A 23,996-nucleotide genomic window follows, 5' to 3' on the forward strand; every position below is an offset into this window, starting at 1 on the left:
GAAACTCAATATTTTATAGCAGTGATTTTTTACTTTACCACTAATTCAAACAAGCTTTTGGTAAAATAAGTGTTTCAAAAATAATTCTTTTTTTTTGCTTTCAAAACTATTTTTGTTATATTACCCACTTTATCAACATTTTTAGTGATTTTGTGCTTGTAAAATTTTTTATAGGCTGTGTTCAAAAATAATGTAATGCTTATAGATATTTATTTTACTACACACTGTCGCATTACAGCAATTGGTTTGGATTAGCGGCACTCCACTGTAATTATGTACATTTTCCTTCACTCAAGATAAAATAATGGTGATGCTTAAACCATCAAAAAATAAGTTTTGCAATAAAAAAATCCCAAGTTAGTAATAAACTTTGTTCTTTATTGGCCAACTCACATTGTACAGAGAATAAAATAAAACAACATATATTTTTTTTTTTTCATAAATAGTATATTTAAAAAAGTGGGCAGGGATGAGTCCCGTGCGCACGGCACACGTCGGCGCTCGTACCGTTAAGTAGTCGCTTGCAGGCACACATCTCTAGAGGCTCGCCGTCTCCGTCGCGTCGCCGTTCTCTTTCCTCTTCTTGACCACGTCTGCCAGGTGCTTGTACCTCAAGATGCACTCCTCCTGGTCACGACAACAGCAACTGTCACTGTGCTTCAATTACACTATTACTGAGTTTTTACTCTGCCGGGACTTGTAAGAATTGCTACAAAAAATTAATTAAGCCAAGAAGCATGTCAAAACACTATATTACTATCAAACAACCGAAATGCAAATAAAATTACCAAATCAATCAGCAATTTAACAAGACTTAACTCAAATCACAAAAATTGTATTCTTGTAATATATTGAATTAACTGTAAATTATTAGCATGAAGTTTGTACCAAACTGTAACATCTAACTATCTAAATGTATTGGGGAAAAAATTTTTACTTTGCTTCAATTTGCATCTCTTATTGTTATTGGTAACTTATTTTTACATTCCTGGCATTGCTACATTTTTCTGACACAGACATTTGGTGATTTTTTTTAAATCCTGAAAAGTACTACTACTTTACACATGCTTATTAAACATTATCTTGTTGTAAAAGTACTGTATCAAATATTAAGGCACTGCTTGGTAAAATGAGTATCAAGAAATATTTACGTGTCATACTCACTGTCTTTAAATCTATACTTTTATGAACAAAAAGAATTTATGAAAGTAAAAACAATAACACCAAAACCTCCTGTTTGGAAAATGAAATTGGCTTAAAAATTATAATCATAAAAACCTTGCTTCTATATTGAACTGGTTGATGTTGCTATACTAGTATTTAAACCACACAATTAGCAGAGTGTTGTCTGTGGTGCATGCATAAAAATGTGTGTATGTTTATTAAGTATTATTCTAATACACACACATGTGTAGTTGTTTGTTACTTTATAAATAGGGGTGTGCAAATATTCGTAAATACGAATAGTTGCGAATAGTAACTGACAAACTATTCACATTCGTAAGTCGAATAGCAAAATTTAAAATTGTGAATACTGTATTGGCCCAAATATAAGGCGACCTGCAGTTTCAGGAGGCCAAACAAATGTAAAAATAATTTTGGTATAAATTAACATAAAAATTCATTAGACATACATTTTGTGTTGATAAATCCTTTTTGCATTTATGTATAGCGCATTTAACTTTCCGTTTCACTTAAGCTACATATTACTATTTAGTAGTGTGCTAAACATAACAAAGAAAACAAAGAATGCAGCTTGCCAGAACAAAACAAGTGGCTAGCTGCCATGGTAAAGCATACGGCCATGAATAACTTCGGTGACGTGAATGCGAATATTTATCCATATTACTCTCTGACAAGAGTGTCTCAGTCCTATGAATTTTAAAGAATAATCTATGATAATTGTGTTGTTTGAAAGGTTTTTACATAAATAATGAGTGGATTACTGTGAAATTATTAAAATAGCTTTTGAAGCAACGTACCAAATTTCTGTAAATATGGCGTCTTCGTGTGTGTTCGGCAATGTTCGTTTTACAACAAAGAAATATTGTGGAAAGACAGTTGGCAGCTGTGAATTTCCAAACATTACATCCAAAATGTTCTTAACATTTTCTGTTTGTAAACGTAAACAATCGATCTGAAAATAGCTGTGATATTTTAGTACAAATATTTCCGTTAAAATTCAGAAATTAAATTACTGTCAATGTTAACACGCGATTGTACACAAAGTACACATATGAATTGTGTAATAAAAGGTTGCCATTTTGAGATGCTTCAACATTCACATTTTTACTTAAGAACAAATTATTTAACTAAACAATTGTGAATTACTGCAATATTGGGTGGATTTATCGTTTTCCCCGTGTGAGGTAACAAAGTTTTAGTTAATATAAAAAGTCGTGAACATTGTTTAACAATGTTTCTACTGTAGCTTTCAGCTTGGAACTAATGTTTGCTGTGCTGATGTCTTGGGTGCGAAAATAAGGCGACTTCCTATTTTCTCATCTCTCATTTATGTAAAAATGGTCGCCTTATATTCGGACCACTACGGTATTTACATGGCTGTTCTTTATTTCTCGTGGTTCCAAGAGCTTCTGTTTTTACCAGTTTCTAAAGTAATTTCCAAAGTATTTATACATTCTTACTTACATAACCGCAATGTATTTTTAAAAGGATTATTTCAAGAAAAAAACTAAACCAAAATCATCCTACATTAAACCAACTTGTTTCAAAAGACAGTCGGTAAACGTAAACACTAAACCTTTTCATACAAATATAGTTAGCAGGAATGCCAACGACTACCGTATTTTTGATGAACGGTTGCAATTGTTTACAAAACCGTTAAAATTAACTGTTTCAAATATATTATTCAATGATAACCTTTTTATATACATACTCATTTTGAGTATTGACGTTAATCACTGAGTTTTTCCGGTCATATATGTTTGAAGTACGATGAAATTAATTTCCCATGCTACTCATTTTTTTAATCCAAATTTTTCCATTGTGGTAACCAAAAGGAAAAACAATAGATAACAATTATTAAATATTATTATGTTTAATGAAATAAGAATTCATGTCCTCAATAACTCTTAAAAATACTAAGTGAAATTTTTTTTTGTGGTTTCATTCACAGAAAATATCTTGTATAAACTAAATATATGAAAATCCGCCATTGTTCAGTGTGGTAACATATTAAAAAAAATATATATTACAACTATTTGACTTCTAAACTATTCGCATTCTATTAGAAAATTTTACTATCCATTTCGAAAATATTCGACCATCAAAATCCACTATTCGCACACCCCTATTTATAAACAAAAGTATAAATAGTGTACAGTGAAAAAATCCTGTATAACTATAATATGTGGTTGGGTACTGATGCTATGATATCCACCCACCCACCCCCCACCCTCCCCATAAACTTACCCTACCCCCCACCCACACACTTCCCCCACAATCCACCCACACCCTGTATCCTAATATTGGATGGTTAAAATCACAATTCATTTCCATATTCATCATTCAAGAATCTTGCTTGAATTATCTTTACTCACAGTCGAACCATTACTAATAATCCAAAGTTTGAACTTTGTTTCAATTCTCCAAATGTTTTCTCATAGCGTCTCAACTCAAATCGATTAGCATTTTACAGCAGAAACTCTATGTAGCAGTCGGTAACTACCATTAATAACAAGATATGCCAGTAAATTATGTGCTATGCTTTAAGTGAGGCACAATTTTTAATATTTAATGATTTTAAAAAAATTTGTCGACAGTAACAGTTGAAACTAAGAAGGCAGCTTTTAGAATATTATTAGAATTAAAAGTTGAATATAATTAGATGATGCTCTTGATGAAATACAACAAGAAAATGCATTTTCAAATTTTTGATTCCAAATTTTCGTTTACAAAATACAATTTTTCAGACACATTAAAAAAAATTATCCTTAGACTATAAAGTTGAGTCTAAATATGTTGTGCTCTATGGCATATACCAAGATAAGGACAGCGCTAATGGCAGAATGGTGCATTGAAAAGAGAAAGTACCGTATATACCCGAATCTAAGATGACATTTTTTTACCATAATTTATAATTCAAAACAAAGGGGTCACCTTAGATTCAGATACACTGATTTTAAGGTAAATATACCCATTTTGGGTCAATATTTTTGGGTTGTGCAGTAGTTACTGGCTGCAAATGTTACGACCGATGTTTTTGGAATGTTCTATAGCACATGATGGCGCCCATCTTATCGACTAGTTTCTTCTTCAGTTTAATGAAACTCTTAAAAGTTTCCAACAGTTACAGTACCAGCCATCAGGGGTGCAACAAACGGAGGGGGGGGGGGGGGGCAAGGGTATTTTGCCACCCCTCTGAAACCTTTAAGTGGGGGCAAACGGGGCAAAGAAAGTGCTGTGTGATCGATTTTTCGATAATAAAACTGCTTAAATAGCACCATTTTCCACCTTGAAAAACAAATTTTCCCGGGGGAGGACCCCCGGACCCCCCGGTTCAATAGGGGGGATCGATGATTCTTTATAAAAAGGTATATTGCCCCCCCCCCCCCCCCCCCCCCTTTGGAAATTTAGTTGTTGCGCCCCTGCCAGCCATATAGGTATTTATTTCTGTTTGTACATAAACTGTTAAACAGTATTTCAAAAGTGGTGGTTGAAATCCTTTGTAACATTCATATTTTCAATTTTATATCTAATTTGTTGGCATGTGTTTAATACAATAAAATTTTTTTTTTCCTGAAAACATGAGGCTGTAGTTTGGGGGTCGTCTTAGATTCGGGTATATACGGTAAATGCCCATTCACAGACACATCTGGAAGTAAGGACGAGAGATGCTGCGGCGTGTAGCTTGAGCTCACCCTGGTCTTCCCCGGCACGCACTTGGCTATCTTCTCCCAGCGGTCGAGCGCGCCTCCCTTGGGGAACCTGACCAGGGCCGCCTCCAGAGCCTTCTGCTGCTGCTGCGTCCAGCCGGCGTCCTCGTCCGCCGCCGCCCCCCGCCACCCCCAGCTTGCCCCCCTTCGTCTTCACCTTGCGCGGCTCCTCGGGGGGCTGTTCCCCCGCCGGGTCCTCGGGCCGCCCCACGCGGTAGCCGTCCTCCTTCACCTTCCGGGCCATGTGCGTCACCTCGCCCACCGGCCTGCCGGTGCATCACGCGCATTCCCCTTTTCCACCACCAAAACCAATACTTTATTACTAGAGACCGGGAAAAATTCGCGGTTTCAATTACCTCTGGGACAGACTCCAAGATCCTCTTATGTACTGGGACAAATTGCACCTGCTCATTGGACAATGACTCGTGACACACGTGTTGCCTGGGATGCGCTTGTAATTTGATACTTCTTTTGTTGAAGGTTTTTCACTGGTTTAAAGAGTCCTTCGGGTAAACGGTGGTCCAATCACCGACTCAGAATGAAGGTGAACGAGTTTGGAGTCTTGCCTACCGCGAAATGAATCCGCGAACTTTTCCGGTCTCTACTTATTATTCATATTAGATTTGATTTCGAATACTAACATCTCGAAAAAAAAAAACGAATATTCAGTCGTTCACGAATTGGGCTGTGCAGAAGAATCTCGAGAATCGAGAAAAATTTCTGGAGCACGGAGGTTTTTTCTCGTCGAGCAGGTAAAAAAAATTTCCAATGTATTTTCGTAATGTTTTAAGGACTACATTCGGCCACGTACATTTTGAGAAGACTAATACAGTAAAGCTGGATTTAACACAGTAATTTGGAACCATTACTAAAAACCCATGTTATCAGCTAACATATTTTACAGAGAAGAGAGTTCGCCAGGTTGTTAAAAATGGATTAAAACTATCACTATCACGCAACTGATAAGGATAAATACATGTCACTAAAAATCACACAACGAGGGTGTTAAATTTGAGAGGTTTTAAGAAGATCAGAGGGTAGAAACACAACATGCCAGCTCTGTGATAAATTTCGTTCAGAACATGGAAGAGAATAGAAAGAAACTTGTATATAGATATAATGGAAAACATCTAGCCACATATTCAAAGCAAAGACGACCGGATACAGGCCTACACTCACTCTCCTAGCATAATTACAGCTGAGGCTTGTCCTGTATGACCCAAAAAAAAAGTCCATCTAGGCAGGGTGAAAAAAGTCTCTTTTACCCAAGCACACACACACTGGGTAGCAAGAAATAACTTGCCTATACCTGCCGAACAAGTATGTGACTTGCAGAAGTGTCTCCACCCCCAAAAATGTAGAGCGGCGTGTGTTACTCCACAAAAATTATAATTAGCTGATATGAAGTGATGACAGACATTTTTAATTATATATAAATAATAAAAAAATTGAATAACCTTTAAATTTTTAATGCTAAAAATGTTATAATTCTACATCAATTGTATCACTAAATATATAATAATAAGTTTAGTTGTAATGTGGTGTGACAAAAAGAAAAGAAAAACAAATTTATGGGAGTCCAAATATCTCATTCTTATTATTTTAATTCAATATTTCTATTCGAGAATAATTTGGTATTCATATTCAGGATTTGATTCAAAATAAAAAACTGATATTCACACAGGCTTTGACAGAACACGCGGGAGCCGTCCTACTTAACCTTCCTGGTTATTTACGTATATCACCTCGGTCTAGCGAAACACCCCCTCACACGTCAGCATGTCACCAACACACAGAAGGGTCACCGGAGGAAGTCTGTAATTAAGGGCCCTACATACCTGCCCACATGGTATGCAGAGCTTCAGAAAAAACCACCTGATTAAAAACTGTTTATTAAGATATCACAGTGGTGTCTTTTACAAAAATTCTGAACGAAACTAATAACAGAGCCATGTTTCTACTCTCTGATCTATAAACTGCCAACTTTCACCCGCACAGTGTTTTGGATTTTTGTGGGTACATATTTATCCTTCTCAGTATGCTGTCAGTTGTAATCTATTTTTAACAACCTGCCAAGACACTATTCTCTGTAAAGTACTTTAGCTGATGATATGGATGTTGGCAATGGTTCTGAATTACTGTGTTAAATCTGGCTTTACTGTATTAGTGTTCTCAAAATTTACGTGATTATAGATGTAGAAAAAAAATTCCACCTAAATAACCCTAAAACACTACGAATATTCTGTGAAAATATTGTCATCCCACCTGATGAGAAAATCTTGTGATTCCAAAATATTTACCAGACTTTCAAGATCACACACAGCCATATTCGTAAATGACAGAATAACTTTTTTTTTGAACATTCGCAAAGGCCTAGTTTTCACTTTTCAACATAACATTTGGGTGGTAATAGAAAACATACTGATGACCACTCTAGCCTCAGCTTTGTACCACTGTATGGCATCCTACAACCCCCTCCAGTTAACTGGCTAAGATTTCCCCCCTTGAAGAAAGCATTTAACAGAAAATAACCATGATTACGAAACCACGAAAAGACCCGGGGAGGATGTGATCAACATTTCACAGAGCATTCCATACTAATAGCCGTGCAAGCTTTCAAGTAACCTTCCATCGGGGCAAGCGGGGTTAATTTTGTAAGAAGGAGCGAGGAAGAACACTCTGAAAGACGCCATGTAGCATTCAACAGTTTTGCAGTCATTCTTAAAAAAAATTCAGTTCAGAAAGCCAACGAATATACTGAAGGAAATATTTAATGATGCAGTCAATGTTAATTACTGTCAATTTGTAGCATTAAATTAAATTAAAGTGCAATGCCTTAATATGAAAAGAAACTTTCATTAAAAGGAACATGAAATTGTAATTACGATGTGTGTATTTGTGTCTAATTGTGTGCCTACCATTAAAGGCTTTGTCCTGTTAGTTGGCATGTTACAATTATAAATAAATAAATAAAATAAAATCCAAAACGGTAGCATTCTGTCTCGAACCCTCCCCCCAGCACCAGAGTGCGCGGAGCTGTCACCTGCACATGGCAGCTGCGATTTTCTCCCAGCGGCCGGCTATCCCCTGGGGGAACTTCTTCACCAGCCGAATCAGCTCCACGATGTCGTCGTCGGTCCACAGGCCCCCGGAGACGACGGGCGGGGGCTCGTCCTCGGCCGCCTGGTCCCGCCTACCGGGGCCCGGGGGGCTGCTGGCCGGGTCCGGGGCTGCTGCGCCCAGCTCGGGGGGGGCAAACTTGCCCTTGCGACGGCGGGCGGGCCGCACTTCCACCTCCACTTCCTCCTCCGAGGATCTGCACACCCGGCAGGGTTGACGACTAAACTATACCATCTATTAACAGAGACCTGCAAAATTCGCGGATTCATTCACCTCTAGGATGGACTCCACGGTCCTTTAAATACTTTCGGAAACGACACCTGTCCATTGGCTACTGACGCTTGAGACGTCTCAACTAGGCTGTCCGTAATTCGCCACTTTCTTGGTTTAGCGTTTCCCATTGGCTCACAGTTCCCCCGGATAAAATGTGGGCCGATCGCAGAAGCGGTACGAAGGTATATGTGGTTGTTTTGATGCTAGTCTATCGCGAAATGAATACGCGAATTTTGCATGTCTATATCTATTAAATGTACTGGTTTTGCATGCAAACAAATAGCATCAGCCAATTTCCCACCTAACATACATTTTTCCATCTCATCCATCGGTTTATCTAGCAATATAACAAACATATTACAATAAACATTATCACCTTAACACATTTTAACAAACATACATAACACGCAGAAAGGTCTGTAAAAAGCTTTCCATAAAATTATACTGTTTCCACCATTATAATTTCCATCAACAAATTATAACCATCGCTGCCATTTGAAAAAAGAAAACAAATAAAACTGTTGATCAAACTTTGAAACAATACATTATTGGCTGCGAAAGACTAGATATTTGATTGGGCTTCTCTGGTTTCTATCCCTTATTTTATTTAATTATATTAAAAATCAGATATGGATTATTAGGGGCACACAAATTTAGGATCAAAATTCATACAAGGTTTTAAGACATTAAGATACTACATGATATGAAAAATTACTGACACTGTTTTGTAACTAGGATATCATCAGATTTCCTGAGTTATCCAGGTTCTGAATACACCTTTTTATCAATCCACTGAGTTTCCATGCTTTCCAAATTCATTAAACTACATTTTTTTTCAATCTAATTTGTGCAAATTCATTTTTCAAATATCAAAGTTCTAAATATGTTCAAATGCAAGCTAAAAACATAATATGGAAGCAGCTAAATAAATAAATTTTAAAACTTCCTAAAATAAAGGCAATGCATTTCAGACATTTTGGAGATATAATTTCATTCGCCCGTCGAACGTTGAAGCTTGGTCAGGTTTTGAAGGACTGAATTTTCTGGGCCATTTGATTTGCTGTAGGTCACGTGACTGATGGACAGATGAGATGGACCACTGTAAGTCCAGCGTTAGAAACACACATTTCACACTTGCCAAAAATCTGGGATTGACCCTGGGTCGCCTTGGTGAAAGGTGAGTGATCTAGTCACACAACCATCCTAGCCACACACAAAGCAGAGACCCGGAAATTTCTAGAGTGGCAGGGACCAAAACTATTGGGTAAAATTGGAAACAGTCTTGAGTAAATAGTAAATTTCTTATTGGAAAAGACATGAACACCAAACCAAGATCCGTGTGAATTTAACGTAATAAATAAAATTGAACTATATTAATCTCACTTATATTCTACTTACAACTAAATATTATCAGGGAAGCTAAATTTAATACTTATTTCATAAAAGCAAGTAGATATTTTTATTTACATCCAAGAGATTATGAAAGGTTTTTGGTTTTGCAAACCTTCCCCTCTCTCTTCCCTTACCCATTGGAATCCTGAAATTATTATTGTCATAGGATTGTTTTGTTTAGAAATCTGTGGCTGGAAAATGTAGTTCACTGCGGTAGAACTGCAGAGACTAGCTTGAACAATATGAGTCAAGAAGGGCGCAGGAAGGGATCATAAAACTCCACTGGCCAGACTGGAGGAATGAGAGAGCAGAGGGAACTAACTATCATCAACTCGGACTTTGCCGTGCCCTTGAAGGCTTGGGAGCGAAGGCAAGTGGACAGAACAAAGGAAGGTTTGTTTTGAGAGCTGTATCAGTATGGGCCTCCAAGATACTTGGTTATCTTTCCTTCTTGCTCGAAGGACGGCTTCTGCCATAGAACAGCGATACGCCGGCATTATTCCCCACTGTTTATAGTGTTAAATAATTTTTTTGCAAATCCATGAGTCACAATTTTTTTTCAGGTCTCAATAGTCATAAGGTAGATTAGCATATATAAAACCAGTTTTGTGAAGTAACACCAGTCAACTCTCATATTACATTTAAAAAAATCCCCAGTCATTGTGAGGTGATAAAAGGTGATAATCAGCAGATAAATAACCATGTTCAACAATTTTTTTTTCTTATTTATTTATACTGAACTTGAAAATGATACATTAAAAATAATCTCCCAAGATAAACTGCTCAGTGTACTAAAAATTACAGTTGAGTCTATTCAACTCAACTAGCATTCAGCCATAAAACACTTATCAAATTAGATTTAACCTAAACTGCAAGATTCTAGTTCTGACAGATTTGAAGGCAGTACATCTTGTGTCGATGCTCTAACCAACAGAAACATTATACTGTCAAATTGACTCGTTATTTAATTTGGGATTCAACCTTATATTCTTATATTCGTCATCTATCAGTGCACTACTGAACAGATGAACAAAAATCTGGGATTTACTCCGGGTCACCTTGGTGAGAGGTGAGTGATTAGTAGAGACCGGAAGAATTCGCGGATTCATTTCGCGATATGCTAAAATGCAAATAATTATAATTTTATGCAACTTCTGCTATTGGTTCACTGTTAATATGGAGGACTGTGGGCCAATTATAGAGCCTCAGTCAAAGCAATATCGAATCACGAGTCCCCCCAATTGAGACGCCTCACAAGTCAGTAGCCAATGAACAGGTGAAGTTTGCCAGAGTATGCACAGGATCGTGTAGTCTATCCTGGAGGTCATTGAATCCGCAAATTTTTCCAGTCCCTAGCGATAAGTCACACGACCCACCTTCGAAAAACTTTGATGCCGCAAGTCACACTTTAATGGTAGTGGCCACCCAGCCCCTTCTAAAACTTATTTTTAAAAAAAACCTGAACTGTGTCAGTACCATTCCCACGACTGATACTCTAACCACGACTATTATGCAAGAGTGGACTCACGTCTCCTCCTCTCTCCGCTGGTTCCTCTCGGCCAGATACTGGCGCAACAGTCGGACGCTCTGCGGGAACATGGTGATGCAGAACCACGCAAAGCGAGGCAGCTGGAACGGCAACGTGTTCCACACACTGAAAGCAGTTGCAATCAATATTTCCACAAAGGAAAAGAATTCATAACTTTTGATTAGGGACGGGCAAATCCAATCCTCAAATACCATCAAATCCTTAGTATTTGAAGGATTTTATATTTGAGGGAAAAGATTCGAAGAAAAATATTAGAGGAAATAAAACCAATTTAAAAAGTCAACACTGATAACGGTGATAACCTCTTAAGTATACAAGGTCAATTTTTTTTCTGGATTTTTATTATGTTACTATTCCCCAAGGTAGTGTACTTTTAACTCATAATTATATACGTAATATATCTGGGTGGGGGTGGGGGGTGGATATCAGTAAGCATGACAGATGAGACAGGATAACACTTTTAAATGCTAACCAGGGAGGGGTGCCTGCCCCCTTCCCCCCACTTCAACCCATCCAGCATTCTTTGCTTTCTGATGAATGGCTTATGAACTACAGCCATAAAGCTCTTTTTTTTTCCTTCTAATTGCCAATTGCTGTTTCAAAAAATGCCATGTAAATCACTCTATTGACAGAATGAGGCACCCAGAAAGCTGTTGGTAAATATGGTATAAATTCATTAATTTAAATCATTTTTAATTTTTGTGTTTTTTGAATTGTGATTTTTATCCCATAAAGTAATTTCCATAAACTCATTATTAAAAAGTTTGGGGTGGCATCACACCCAGAGTTGCATAATTTTTCGGGTGAATATGGTAATACTATCAATAAAAGACACTTTTTTATGGTCTTACATAAATTAAACAAAATGAAAAACTAAAAATATTTGAAAACTTATTACAATTATTTATAGCATACAAAATAATATTTACAATAATAACAAATCAGGTGCTATCATTCTGGCCACAGTGGGTCCCATTTGCTCTGCACTGCAATGTAAGCATGCGACAGAGTTCCAGTTGTTGTTAACTATCAAACTTTCATTAGAATTATTATTATTATTATTAGTGCTCATCAACATCTCTACTTTAATATATTTTATTAACTGGAGTGTAAAACTAAAATATGTACTAAGCTAGGCTTGACCTACCCACAGGAACTTTATCACCAAGTCTTGCCTGGGCTTGAAACCTCAATGGCTGGAACCATAATATAACATGGTGTACAGCTGCCAACATAAATGTAGGTTGGAACTGGAATGGCAAACATGGCTACAATAGTATTTTAGTTAAAATTTAATTTGAATACAAATGTCAAATATTCTTAAATGCATTAAAATAATATTTTAATACAAAAATAGGGGAAATTCTTTTCCCATCATTCTTTGTAATAGTTTTCAAGTTACAGTTTTAAAAAATTCTTGCACGGTTACAAATATTTCACACAGTTAAAAAATTTCTGGACTACAGATTTTCCTTCAGTCGGAAATTCGGGTGTTCTGTTTTTACTGAGCCCATGGTGAGATAATCTCTGGATAGTTGTTACAATAGACCATCAAGCAATTGCTTCACTACACTTCAAATACAAACGAATATTCATTATTCTGAAGAGTAAGAATCTGAAGCAAATACAAATAATTAATTATTTGTTGTAAAATTCGAACATCTGCACAGGTCTAAAGAATAAATTATAGGGACGGACCAATCAAATACTTAAAATACCATCAAATTTTTAATATTCGAGGGATTTGATATTAGAGAAAAAAGATTCAAGGAATAAGATTCAAAGAAAAGTACCACAGGAAATGAAATAAATTTAAAAATTCAACACTGATAACCTCTGAAGTTTACTAGGTCAATTTTTTCCTTCATACTTATACTTTTACCATTCCCCAAGATAGTGTACTTTTAACATGTACAGTAGACTCCCAACTACCCGGGTACAGGTTATCCGGTTTGCGGGTTAAACGTGCCATATTTCACTTCCATGAACTATAAACACAAAAATAATTTTTGATTTCCGTGTGCGCACAATGGCAACGGCACTTGTGCAGCATTAAATACAAAGCAATGAATTAGTAATGCAAAGAACTAATTATGTGACGAATAAACGAACAATAATTTGCTGTTTTCTCAATAGCTCGCTTCCTTCATTGGATACCTATTTATTTCTGATGATGCAAGTGTTCAGTCAAAGTTTATATTTCAAGCATGTCAGCAGCAGCTCTGGAGAGTAAAGCTAGAAGCTTTCAGGGCTAGTTTACCTCATGCGTACTAGGATACGCTAGTGACAAACCATGGCAGACACGCATTTATTAAACAACAAAGTCAGGAATTACAGTAACAGGTTAAATAATATTTCTAATAATGGAAAACATTAAGTTTCTGCTTTTTAAATTATTATCATAACTGAAATGTATCTCCTATATCAGAAACATTATTTTTTAACTCAGAAATGTTGGTAGCACCTACATAGGAATGTTATGCCAAGGCCCTATTATGTAAACAATGTGATGCGTGAATTTTTAAATTAAATTTTAGGTTTTTTAATCTCAAAATGTTATTCAATATTTATTTAAATGTACTTCAAATGTATTTAGAAATATGTATATAAGTACTGTAAATTAATTTTAATGGGAGTAGTGTCTTGATTAAAATGGTAGTTAGCAAGACACTTACTCGATAGGAAAACAAATTATTTTGATTAAATACTCTCTTATGGGAAAAACAACTTGTTTGACTAGCTCTGTTTTGATTAGCGCTCTGTTTAACTGGAACAAATTAGGGTGTTACTTGAAGGGGCGGGTGTTACAGTGTTTGCCTATATAGCCGAGATAAAAGATTTTAATCAATTTTTTTTTACATTGTTTTAACTGTGTTTTTCTGTTTTCCATTGACCCCTTTCCAGTAAAACCCCAGATAATCTGGAGTCAACTGTAATTATATAAATTATAATTACAATATGTTTTGATTATGAAAACTCAGTTTTTGAAACAAACATTTAATCCCTCGGGAACTGAACCCCTGGGGTATTGTCAGGGCCTTAGTATTTGGGAATCAATGCCGGTATTTCCGAAACACAGAACCCTGAACTCCAAGCATCGACTTCACCGAAGAGTGACAACACTTTTAATATACCTACCATTCATCTGCCTCAACCGGCCTCCTAGACGCTGCATTACAGGAGAGCATTTAGGGGTTAAATGTCTCTACACCATAGTCTATATTTTTCATTTCTTGATTATTTTATTTTTGACCCTCAAAACCTAATAGAAGGGTATACTCGAGGTAATCTCTGGGATTCAAATTCGAGATTCAGATTCGAGAAAATTGGGATATGACCCATTAATAATAAATTTACGTTAACAAAAAAAACTGCACATTAAGCTTTACCTGGGTGAAGGAATATCCAATTCGATGGTCTCTGGAAGAGGTGGTCCATCGTATTTGCCTTTCTTAACTTTCTTCTGTAATCTCTTTAACTTCATGCTTAAATACTGCTCCTGCCAGAACAAAAAGTAAAGGAAAAAAATAAGGACCTGTAATAAGTAATAACTCACGCCACTGTACTGGTATCAAAAGGCCTGGAAAAAAAAAAACTAAAACAATGATGTGAGTGTAAAAAATCCCAAATTGCAAAAAATCAACTTGATACTTGGGAACACGTGAAAAATACAAACGTCAGCCTGTCATGGGGATAGGATAACCCATACGACCAATACTAACACAGCTTAATGGGATTGGACCTGCAACTTCTTGCAAGAGAGCCAGGCAATTCAACCACACAACTAAATGAACTTAGTACCAATTTTTATAATTGTAACCATGAAAATGTATTTTGTACGTTATTTTCACCTCATGCAAATCCTAATTCCATTCTACTTGAGGTAGATACCAAAATGACATTTTAATAATATTAATTAAAATTATTACCTTATTTAATTACCATGTCTCTCTGTGAGGAATATTTTATCTTTGGTCAAATATTGTTTGCATTTGTGTTTAGGCATGCACGTGTTTATTTTCTTTTATTCCACAGCCCATTCTTTGAAAGGCTTACTGTACATCACTTTATATAAGTTACATAACCTTATCATAAATGTTCTAAATACACTAACAATCACCATCACAAATCATTTGAAAACAAAATATGGCAAAGCGATAAAATATACTCTAAGTGATAATTACAATGTTTTTATAATTCATTAAATAGTTGAAGTATTAAAGGACTTTTTGACAGACACACTAACATGGTGTATACACATATCTTTAATACAAATTCTGTGACATTACCTGAACCAAATTTACAATATCATTGGCTAGTTAATTTTTTTTTTTTCAATAATAAATTAGTGTGGAATTTTCTGAAACAATTAAAGAAAATCCCGACTTCATCATTTTCATAGCTGCCTAGTTCAAATAGGACCTAGTGTAAATCATTTTATAGTGTGTACAACTATGCAATAAAAACACCATCTGAAATAATATGATTTCACAGTTTAGGTAAGGCAACTGGGGCACGGCATTTTCCCCTCAAACTACTATCCCTGGAGAATTTCCACTACTTTTCCAGAATTTCAAGTAAATTTGCTAAACTTCCCTGACCAATTCCAACTTCCCAGACACCCTGGTTTAGTCCACACCCAGAGCCCACCTATGAGGAAATCATAGAATTCAATGTACGCACAGAAATGACAGGTCTAAAACGAAGCAATGTTCTTTTTTTTAAAGGAAGTAAAGCATCAAACCACGGAGGAAAGGTAAACATCTTTCGAATGCGAATGCAGACACCGCAACTTTCTCTTTCAATCAATTTCACAGTCGGATGAATCGGAGCAGAACAACCAACTTCAGCAGAGATGAACAGTTTTCACCTGCACAATTCCACAAAAACAGAAACTAGCGAAGCAAAGCAAAAGCTCCCTTTCACAGGATTTCCTAGTTGTGAATACAACCTCTTGTTACAATGGCGAAGCTCCTCCGACAATATACATGATCAAATCACAAGGGTATTACGGAGAGAAATACTCAACTTCCTGGATCTGTCATACTACATAACTTTTCATTAAATATTAACATACACTACTTATATTGACAGTCTATCCCCAGTAAGAAAGTTTATTGCTCCTTTTCAACAGTTGATAAACAACTTCAACTTCAAAATTCCCTGCCTTTTCCATGTTCACCTGATTTTAAAAAAAAGTAGAAATTTTCAGTATTTTGTGAAACTGAATTATAATCATTACGTCTTAATGTGAATGTTGAAACACGTCGTGCTCAACTGTTTTCAAACCATAATTGTAGTTGAACTTAAATCACAAAAACAAAACCATGCTCATTCATATTACCATTAAGTATATTTTAATTATACTAATAAACATTTTTATTTATTTATAGCTCTAACATATTCATAACCTAAATTATTCACCGTCACCTCATCTTGGAAAACAACGATTAGTTTCATTAACAAATCATTATCACATATAATTCCTAAGTGTTCGGGTATGCACTAATTTACAAGCTGTACTTGATAGACCAAAACACCATAAACTGTCTCTGCTACGAAAAACACAATTACTCAATAAAAAAACCACAGTTGGGTAAATACCTCACAAACTTAACTACACTTGCAAAAAAAACTGCCTAGAAACCAACCACAAATTAAACGGATTTTCAGCCCAGAGCTATTTTAAAACTTTGTTTCAACAGCCACATCAAAAAGTAATATACGAAATATTTTATTTAAACTGTATTATTCTGCTATTTTCTTCACTTTAATTAATTTAATATACAAAAAAATGTTTTGTCAAACAAACTATAAAATAAAAAAAGATTCCCTAGTAGCTTCATTGGTAATCAACTGGCACACAGATTTTTATTAAAGTCAAGTAATTTTTTTTTGAATCCAATACTTGAAATATATTTGATCATTACCGGCTGGGTAAGGATCACATGTCCAGCATGATGCCACTTAAATGCAACTAAGGTACCTTCTAGCTGTTTTATGTTGTTTTTTTTTGCCTTTATGTTATGCCTACTCACTTATTAAGTTTTAAAACATCTGTAGGCACGTACAAATAAAAGAAATACATAGATATTGTTCAACCCGCAACGTTGCGGAAATAGTGCTCGACAACGTCTGATTGGAGTAAGTAAGTTTGAATTGGAATCTCAAGTCATAAAACACAGTCACAAGCCTACAGTAATTTGAAACTTGTTTCCAAAATGCAAAAAATTGCAATATGCAGGAGATTACCTGGAGAGAAAAACAGGCTTCAGTCAGTTACAATGTAATCATGCAGACATGGCCACCCCCAATTGCGTGAATGAAAACAAAATGCTAATCAGGGATCAGGGTGGAAGCAATCAGGAAACCATTTAAAACTGAAATGAGGCAGACGGAAGCGGTGCCAGTGCAGCAGAACACTCACGGCGTTGTACTTCTTCTCGACGTAGGACGCCCAGGCCACCCCGTACTGGCCCACGGTCAGCAGGACGCTGAGGATGACCAGCATCTCGGCCAGCCCCATCTTGCGGACGCGCCGGTAGTAGAACACGGCCTGCCGCCAGTCGGGCAGGCCGTTCCTGAGCACCTCGTTGTAGCGCATGCGCTTGGTGCCATCTCGCAGGACGTCGTACACGGCAGCCAGCTGGGCGAGCGAGTCAGTCTGAGGTTAGCATCTCGACGACCAGGTCACCAGAGGTGGTGGTATGAGAATGGATGGGTGGAGGAAACCGTTATACCCCGAGAAAACCCATTGGTTCATGACAACATCCAACACATTTCCCACTTGAAGGAAAATCCATATTGGACTTGTAACCTTCCGGGAATCTAACTCGGCTGCCACCAACAGAGGAATTCTGTTACCTCCCACAGTGCATCTTCGTGAGACCTTAAAATTCTACTAAAAATATTTTGATCACAGTTAACCTTCAATACACAACTCAGCATTAACACGGGACACTAAAAATAAATACCATTTCGGATCAAAAACCTTTTGTTAAAACAATTCAATGCGGTTTGTTTACAAAAATATTTTCCCTTTTTAAGGCATTGAACACAATTTAACAAATTTCCTGAAGTTGACAAATCATTCAGCAAATTGATTTCCTTGTGGAGCCATTGGTGTTTCAGGATCCGATCATAACTTCCAGGATTGACTTCAACTGTGAAACCTTTCCAATTGTCACTCTTCAATTGTTACAAGAAATATTTCAATGTCAACTTATTAATTGTGAAATTCTAAGGTTTGATGAGTAAGTGTAAAGTGTGAATGCTCTTTTAAGGTGGTAATATTCTAAATGATTATGCTTTTAATGTTTTGTGTTTTTGCACATAATTTAAAATAAATTCATATTTCAACCCTATTTAATTGTTTGTTAAAGTTTTTTTTAAATAATAAACAAGTCTTTATTTTATTTTAATTTAACCTACATCCCACAGGTACCTAGCCAGGATTTTGTGAAGGAGGGAGTCCAGTATATCCATTATATAATTTTTTATAAGTAAGTGTTCTTTGTAACTGAATTTTCAAAGAAAATTGTATATAACACTAAAATCACAGGGAATAGTATACTTTTAGAATTCCTACATTTACACATAAAAATTTAAGTAATGATTTTGCTTGAAAAAGGAAAACTGAACATTTTAAATTTGTTTTGTATTTAATTATTTTTAATATTTTGTCCTTAAGTGAAATGTTTGATGATTTTGTTCAAAATAAGTAATAAATACATATATTAATGTTATTAAATACATCAAACATGCATGTCAAATTTGTATGAAGAGCATGCTTTCAGTAAAACGTGTGCAAATCGGCATTAAATACAAACTACGTGGGAAAACAATTCCTGTGGCTTTCGTGTACAAGGCATGTTGGTCTTTAATGGAGAGGAAATACATTACTGCAGCCCACTAAGGATTATAGTCCTTTCAAAATTATCTCTCTGTAACCTTATGTGGCTAAGTTGCTGTAAATTTTATTATTCTGTCTGCTTTTTTTTTTCAATCCAGGAAGGAAGGGGTTCTGCCCCACAGACATTCCCCCTGGCTATGTCCCTGCTGCTTACTAGACAACACTTTGGCCAAAGTACATTTTAACAAGTTTGTATTACCAACATGAAACAAACACAAACATCATATACAATCATACATTCAAACCTGATATAGTCAGTTTTCTGAAGTAAGAACAATGCACATTCAAGAAGAAATAGGACCAACCAAGTATTAGAAAATTGGCCAATGTGAATAGGCTATTCTAACTACAAATATCAAATCAAATGAATTATTTGTCTTTGATTCAATTTCAGATCCTCATACTTTGAAATAACAATTATTTGTTTGTATTCACAGTTCAGTGAATATTTGTTTGTATTCACAGTTCAGTGAAACTGTTTCATATAAATTTGAGGATAAGCTTAATTGCTGAACAAAATAAATGTATAATCCCAATTTAAATATATATTAATTGGCGTGATATAAATACTGAGAGTTTATTTCGACACTTACACAGTGAACAGCAAAACTGATGAAATTAGACTGGGAGATAAACAGTGGACATTTTTGGATAAGTTAAAACAAACTTTCAAACAAGCAAACAACATACTGTTTGTAACCACTGAATAAAAAAAAGTAATCTCCCAAAATTTGAAAGCTAATTTTTTTTTCATAGTTGGTTTGATTATTTAAAACCATTACATGTGAAATACCAACACGCAGTAATTTATTAAAACACTTAATGCAAGGATCTGGATATATGGAAGACCCAAAACCAGGAAATTAAAAACACATTAAAACCATCAATAATATCATAGTTTTACCTGTCTAAACTTAACGTCCGCATCTGGAGCATCACTTTTATCTGGATGTATGACGAGAGACAAGCGTCTGTACGCTCGGCGGATTTCTGAAGCATCAGCATCCTGGAAGAGAAGAAAGAAGCAAGGCAGTGAATGGCACGCACACAACATGAAGTCTTATTCTGATCGCCGACTGTAATTTGCATGCTGAAGCAGGCCCCGAGAGGCATCGAGAAAACCACAGCTCCAGCGGTGAGGTGTGGGTGGCAAATACACTAGGATAGCTCTAGGCTAATAACTAGGGATAAGATTTAATGGTTTTAGTATTAGGCCAATTAGGTTTTTAAAATACGAGATTTCTGTGTTATTATCTTTATTTTTATACATGAACTTTGTTCATAAAAATATTGTATAATATATAAAATATTTCTCAATACTCATTTCGCTAATATAATCTTATTTGGACTGACATAAAATGCACTTATACAATTTATTAAGTCATTATTATTAAGCATGTCTATATAACAGAACTACTCAGAAAATTAAAAATAATATTTCACAAATATTTTAGTGAGCGGCAAACTTCGCTGAGCTTCAAAACTGTTCGGATCTCAGAATGGACTTGTAAATCTTAGGTTTCCCAAGGAGCTATGCAAAAGCAAAAGCGTGGCCGCGTCACTGTACCGGCTACCAGTAATATTTTTACGTCACTGCTTTTCCACAAATTAACAACAAAATCCCGAAAATACTTTTTTTGATTACTAAGGGCGCTCCTTTATTTACCCTGTAAACGTTTCTTAATTCTTACTGGTTTATGAGAAATTAACAGTTTATAGGTCACATTAAATAGCCTATGCAGTTAAGCGGCCATCACCATGTTATGCTTGTGTTGCCAATCCTGTGGTTTCCATGGGTAAGAATGTGCATATTTGCATTTGGATATTGTAACGCAATAGAATGTAAATAATAACTTTGAAAAAAAAAATTCCCTGTATCCCTACTGTCCATTTAAATCCAAGCGTCAACCCTTCACAGGGATTTATTTTAGTAGTATATGTCATTATGTGCATCAAATGTAAGAATTCCTTTTCACACGTGAGGTTATGTGCTATTACATGTAACAAGTCGGCGCTTCAGCCTCCATACTGCTAAAAAATCCCTGTCAAGAGTTGATGTTTGGAACTGGATGCACAGTAGAGAAACATGTATTTTTTTTTTTTTTAAGTTCTTATTTATGTTCCATTGCATTACGATATACAAATGCAAAATATACACATTCTTACACATGGAAAACCACAGATCCAGCAAAGCAATTAAAGCACAACATGGCAACGGCCGCTTCACTGCATAGGCTATCTATGTGACCTACAAAAGGCAATTTATAAAAAACCAGTGGGGATTTTATAATTTTTATATGGAAAAGCCACAACAAAAGAAAAAGAAAATTAAAAACTAAAGAAACATCTGTAGAACTGAGAAACAATATTTTCAGAATATTAGTTTATTATCAAAAAAAGCAGCAATGTACGAATTTTACCATGAATCCATTTTTGGGTGTTTTCTTTTGTTTAGAGTAGCACCCTTGCAAAAACAATTAGGGCTACCAAATATTTTTATGAAAAAAATTTACTATTAACCAAATTGTATTGTAACATATTAAATAAAAAAGGCTCATGATTATGCAAAACTGCCTTCTATTAATTGTATATTAGATGGGGCACTAACCTGCTCTACACCCAGAAGACTGTAGAAATTGGTATTGATTTCTTCTACTAAATCAAATATTTCTAAGTCATCATTGTCCCACGAATGTGCACCACCAGACAACAATACCACAGCAAAAACCCATGATATCCAGCACCTCATGTGGAAAACAGTTGACAATTGCCTGAAATAAACAAAACCAAAAATAGCTAAAGGGTCTTTGAACAGAATCATGAAAAAAATAAAATAAATAAAATAAAATAAAGGTATGTAAAAGCTCACAGAATAATAAAACCCAACCCTTCTCGTTCTAAAACTACACTAAGTTACTTTGCCAACACATTCTACTGACCAAGAAGTAAATCCAAACAGTATAAGTTAACCTAAAAAGTTGAACCTGCTTTGGTTGATTACAAAAACGTACCTAAATTGTCATAAAGTAGAAATACGATATTTTATAACGTTACAATAGTCACATAAACATTTATCATTGTCAGTTATTTGATACCTAACGACACGAGTTGAACTGACACATCACTCAAAACACCCGAATGGCTAACCATAGGTAACATCAAGGATTATCCACCTATACGGAAAGATGGGAAACTCAATGCTATTTTCTGTGCGCTATGTTCGACACTAGCGCTCCAAGTTGTCACTCGCGCTACTAACAAAAAAAAACGGCACTGGCGGCGGGAAATTCAAATTACTATTTATTCCAAATTATGCTTTATTCATAAATTTAAATGTAACATATTAATTATTTACAAACTCTCATATACTTTAAATTTTTATGTATATGTAAAACAGATTAACTTACAAATTTATATATATATATACACATATATATATACATATATATATTTATATCTATATTTAAGTGAATCTTTTTTTATATATACATAAAAATTACAAGCATACAAGTGCTTGTAAATAATATATATTTTTATTATATTATATATATTTATTATATTATATATATAATTATTATATATTTTTTATATTAAATATATATTCTGAAAATTTAATTACACTGTAGTATTTTATGGCTGAAGTACCATTACTCGAATATACATTTTATTGATGTAAACAGTTTTTCTTGGGGTTCATGCAGTCATTTGTGATTACTCATTACCAATTGAATTTTTAAACACACTTATCTAATTTTAGGTAGATTTATACTAATCTACCTATTGCGGAGTTCCTCGAGTCACGACTTTAAGGAAATTTCACCATACCACTGTCTGAAGTATGTAACATTGCCTCTGCCCTCCTAGCTAAATATTCTTCTAACTATTTTCATGAATGTAAACAATTCTTAAAAAGTCTCAATAAAAATACTTTTCCCATTTTTATATATTTAATGGTTGATATTACACATGCTATGTGTTTTAAGAATGTGCTTTGTATTTTAACAGACATTTTTAATCATTACTGTTTTTTATGTAATTATTCACAAATAAGTCGTTGTACTGGAATTTTACCTATTTTGGCCTACTTTTTCAGGTTTTTCTAAATAAGTTTAATTTTGTATTATGATTGCTGTTACATAAGGTTCTAGAACAAGGCACTGTGTCTGAGGTGATGTGAAGAAAGAAAGAGTCATAAGAGGCCTGTAAGTGCAAGTGAGATAGAAACTGTGATTCCCTGCCAACAGAGACAAAAGCTGGGATTCCCCACTGGTCGTTGGAACTGAGTGATAGCTACTGTCTCACGGTGTGTGTGAGAGAGAGAATGTAAAGTCCCTGGCTCTATGTGTAGAAAACTGTTTTCAAGCTGTGTCGTGTATTCTTATTGGCTTGTGATGTGTAGTGTGAATAAAGCGTGCGTGTGATTGGTCGGTGAGGTCATGTGACTTCTCCTCTCTGCGTGGAGGAAACAGTGGCATGAATTCACCAGTCTGTCGATCACTGCACCACGAGGGCGCAATCGGTGGCTTCTCGCCAAATATGTAGGAGAATTGCGGGATAGAAAATTTAACGTTGGTGATCATAGCCATGTCGAGTTTTAAGTTAACCTAATTGTTTTTATATTGTCATTCGGCCATTATAATTAGAAATTCTGACTACCTTCGTTGGGTTCCAGTGCACAAATGTATTTCGAAACACATAAGAAAAAATGTTGCAAAATTATATCAAACAAAATGCAGGGAGTATATAACAAAAATAATTAAACAAATAGAGTACACAATTGTCATCATTTAATTTTCAGACAGTACTTCTATGAATATATTCATATCTTTTGATACAACCATACACAAGAATTGCT

The 23,996-nt window shown here is 35.3% G+C and overlaps 1 protein-coding gene across 1 annotated transcript; it reads right to left on the minus strand.

Moving 5' to 3' along the window:
• Positions 1 to 357: 357 nt before the first annotated feature.
• Positions 358 to 22,302, minus strand: LOC134536760 (dnaJ homolog subfamily C member 1-like). Its single transcript, XM_063376670.1, is given in 10 exon segments — positions 358 to 627; positions 4,881 to 5,018; positions 5,020 to 5,161; positions 7,939 to 8,211; positions 11,209 to 11,334; positions 14,619 to 14,728; positions 17,657 to 17,875; positions 20,046 to 20,147; positions 21,750 to 21,912; positions 22,153 to 22,302. Coding segments are annotated over 9 exon segments (1,341 nt in total). The 5' UTR covers positions 21,891 to 21,912; positions 22,153 to 22,302; the 3' UTR covers positions 358 to 537.
• Between the last annotated feature and the right edge of the window lie 1,694 nt (positions 22,303 to 23,996).

Source organism: Bacillus rossius, chromosome 11 (assembly GCF_032445375.1).
Source record: "Bacillus rossius redtenbacheri isolate Brsri chromosome 11, Brsri_v3, whole genome shotgun sequence".
In the NCBI taxonomy this organism is placed as follows: Eukaryota; Metazoa; Arthropoda; class Insecta; order Phasmatodea; family Bacillidae; genus Bacillus; species Bacillus rossius.